The sequence below is a fragment of the Lactuca virosa genome, chromosome 9 (genome assembly GCF_052849685.1).
Source record: "Lactuca virosa cultivar CGN04683 chromosome 9, Lactuca_virosa_CGN04683_v6, whole genome shotgun sequence".
NCBI lineage: Eukaryota > Viridiplantae > Streptophyta > Magnoliopsida > Asterales > Asteraceae > Lactuca > Lactuca virosa.
The window spans coordinates 76,630,859-76,634,549 of NC_136434.1; the positions used below are offsets into that span (position 1 = coordinate 76,630,859).

The window sequence follows — 3,691 nt, forward strand, 5'->3', positions numbered from 1 at the left end:
TATATATATATATATATATATATATATATATATATATATATATATATATATATTCTTTTCATCGTCATTTTAACCATACGATTTAGAACTAGCGGTTAAGTTGAAATACGTATTTTAAATAAGACATAACCGAATAGGTTTTATAAGTGTTTTTAAATACATATAACCGAAAGACGATTTTTAGAAATACATAAAACGACATATTTTACGTAAAATAAATACATAAAAATACGTTTTATTTATTGTTTATGTTTTATCGATTTTATTATTGTATATATGAGTTTTAGAAAAAAAATACGTTTTGTTTTATTTAAAATGTTTTTTGTAATTTACTTATTTTTTTTATAATACGGAAAACACGTTTTATTTTATTTTAAAAAAATTATGTAAAACAATGTTTTTTGTAATTTACTTATTGTTTATGTTTTATTAAAAAAACATTTTATGTAAAATAAATACATTAAAAAAATACTTTTTCTAAACGTATTTTTTATAATACGCTAAATACATTTTGTTTTATTAAAAAAATTATGTAAAAAAATGTTTTTTTAATTTATTTATTGTTTATGTTTTATCGGTTTATTATTATATAAATGAGTTTTAAAAGTTGAAAACCAAGTGAGCCTTTAACTCAAGTGGTTAAGTTGTTGGGCAAAATAGAAGGATCCCTCCCCAAACAATTTAATTTTCTTTTTCAAAGAAATTTCAAAAATGGTCCATATGGTTTATCAAATGTCACGAATTCAGTATATTTATACTTGAAAAGACGAAAATACCCTTACAGATTCAGTCCCTAACGGCGTTTTACTAACGGCGTTAGTAAAAAGGGCCAACTTTGCAAATTTTGCAAACCACAATGACCATTTGCATAAAAAAAATTAGCTTGTGACTTTTGGCAAACCACAGGGACCATTTTTGTAATTTTGTCTAATATCTACTTTGATTGGAATGCCGACCCCACCCAGGTAATTAAAGTTGCAACTCGAAGCCCGACACGTGCTTTTAAAAGTAAATATAGATACCAGCTTTTAAGTTTTAATAGAAATAAAGAGAAATTAAATATCCTTTTATTTTTTGTTCCTAAAAATCCTTCTAACCAATTAAATAGTGACATGTGTAACATTTAATGAAATTTTAATATACAAATATGATACATGTCATTATTTAATTGGTTAAGAAGATTTCTAGGAACAAAAGTAGGAGGATATTTAATTTCTCTTAAATAAAATACAAGAATAAAATACATTCTTAAGTTTCCAAATTTAAAAATTCTAACATAATAATTTTCTTAAGATAATTCCTATACACATGCAAACCCTTTAATATTGTAACTTCACCGTATCTTAATTATTTGATATTACCATAGAGGTACAAACAAGTCCTCATATATATGTTTACTCTAAAGATAAGGATGTGATGATAATCCATAAGACCATAACTATCTTTCCCATCATATACTCAAAGATATAAAATAAAGTTTAGACAGAGTAATTAGTTTTGAACCCGTTTCATGATCTCAACAAGTCTTGAACTGCTCTCGGAGCTTGAGAGTTACATGCAGCGGTTCTTTTTTGTGCATTGCTACATCCAAAACCTCCTCCATGTTAATATCTTTGGGATTCATGTTGTCGACAAGGAACCAGTCAAAGTATAGAATCAAAGAAGCAACGACTAGAAGTATTGTCTTGGAAGCCAGTGCTTCACCAGGACACATTCTTCTCCCGGCACCAAACGGCAGATATTCAAAGTCTTTACGTTTGTAACTCAACTTAGATCCCATAAATCTTTCGGGTTTGAAGCTTAAAGGGTCATCCCAGATGCTTGGATCACGACCGATGGCCCACATGTTAACCAGTATTAGACTATCTTTTGGAATCGTGTATCCCATCACCTCACATGTTTGTGTAGCTCTATGAGGCAGAAGAAGTGGTCCTGGAGGATGCAATCTTAGGGTTTCCTTTAAGCATGCTTCAAGAAAGGGAAGACAAACCAAATCTGACTCTTTGACTACATTCCCATCAATCGTTTTCAGAACTTCATCCCTAGCCTTTTGCATTACTTCTTGATTTCTGAGAAGCTCTGCAACAAACCACTCGGTGGTTGAACCCATAGAGTCGGTGCCAGCCGAAAATAGCTCCTGAGAAGGAAATCAACGAGTTAAATAATGACTAATTAATTATGTTTTACTTCAAGAATATTAATATATATGAGAGAAGAGAGAGAGGGGAGAGGACTTTAACCTGCATCAAAGCATTAACTTGTTGGTGTGTACAACCTTTTTCAATCAAAATATCAGTGAAATCCTTTTTATCTGTGGAGATATTCCTTCCATTTTTTTTCCTCTCGAGTATATCCTCCCAAATAGTTCCAAGTTCTTGTTCTACAATCTGCATGAACTTCTTCTTCCAGCTTTGTATATCCCATCGACCAAATATTGGATACAAGTCGGCTAACTGTGGTTGTGCACCCAACGAAGAAAATCTTCTTAAAGAGTCGTTAATCCTTGCACCAATACCATTGCCTTCGAAGTCTACGAGATCCATGGATAATGATATATTGCCCATGATGTTAGTGGCTGTTACAAGCATGACATCCTTTATACTTATATTCTCACCACTTTTTGAAGCTATGTACTTCACCATGTCCATAACTTTTTCTAGTCTCATGTTCGCTCGAGATTCGAGAGCTTTGCTTGAAAAAATCTGTGATGTATAGAGATTTCGGATTTTTCTCCAACAATCACCGGTTTCTGAGGTGAAGGCAAGATTCATATTGTGAACAGTTGATTCCTTATCTCGAAGCAATACAGATACATGTCGACCCGAAAGCACATGATCATGGGTCTTGAGAATCTCAGAAGCTGCAGCAGATGACGACCCGACAATGACAATTTGTTGACCTAGACGTAGTGACATGAGTGGTCCATGCACTTGAGCCATCTCCGCAAGACGAATATGTGCATTCTTTCTCATTTGGAAAAGGTTGCCTACGATTGGCCATGGATATGGACCTGGTGGAAGTGGTTTCTCTTTAGAAGATTTAATCATACGAAAGAAGAAGTAGAAAAGGAGTGGCGAAGGAATCAAGAACATGATCATCTCTCCCGCTGAAAGTCTTCCCAGATTCATGGTGTTCTTTCTTTCGTTAATGCTTAAAAGACAGAAACAGATAGGATGCAAAGATTCCTTGAAGAAGAGATTGGGGACTTTTCTTTCTTTTTTCCGATGGTTACAAGAAGAGGCATTGACTTAAATTGTTTGGATTGCAAGAGTGTTTAACAAGAAGAAGCTTGAAAATGGTTGATCAGAAATATTTCTCAGATAATTATTATTCTTGTGACATGTTCATGTATTTATATCAATCTATAAAATATATAATTGTTAATAGTTTTGTATAGAAATTAACACTCTACCTCCACTTCATACCGTTCAGAACTTTAGTTCAATTTAAACTATTCTACAATAACAACCAGCTACTTTATTATTAAAAAAATATGGGTGCTACTACCAAAAACATTTTTTCTTTTAAAAAGACGACGATTAAAACATGTAAGACTAATGTAAGTAATGGAGGACAACGCAGCAATCAATTATTTCATCTTTTTCTTTTGTTTGTCTGACGACAATTAAATGATTTACTTTTTGGTACTGTGTGAACATATTAGATTGAATTTCGTCATCTATGACCGTTG

The 3,691-nt window shown here is 32.2% G+C and overlaps 1 protein-coding gene across 1 annotated transcript; it reads right to left on the reverse strand.

Moving 5' to 3' along the window:
* Positions 1 to 1,261: 1,261 nt before the first annotated feature.
* LOC145138596 (putative (S)-N-methylcoclaurine 3'-hydroxylase isozyme 2) lies at positions 1,262 to 3,401 on the reverse strand. Its single transcript, XM_079072651.1, has 2 exons — positions 2,241 to 3,401; positions 1,262 to 2,137 (listed from the first exon to the last, which is right to left on the reverse strand). The coding sequence occupies exons 1-2, from the start codon at positions 3,126 to 3,128 to the stop codon at positions 1,517 to 1,519; spliced, it is 1,509 nt and encodes a 502-aa protein (XP_078928777.1). The 5' UTR covers positions 3,129 to 3,401; the 3' UTR covers positions 1,262 to 1,516.
* Between the last annotated feature and the right edge of the window lie 290 nt (positions 3,402 to 3,691).

Excerpts from the sequence above, each read along its gene's own strand:
- LOC145138596 (XM_079072651.1), bottom strand. The coding sequence starts at position 3,128 with ATGAATCTGGGAAGACTTTCAGCGGGAGAGATGATCATGTTCTTGATT. Across the intron at positions 2,138-2,240 it reads AAGTTAATGCTTTGATGCAG|GAGCTATTTTCGGCTGGCAC; the intron begins GTTAAAGTCCTC and ends TTTCCTTCTCAG.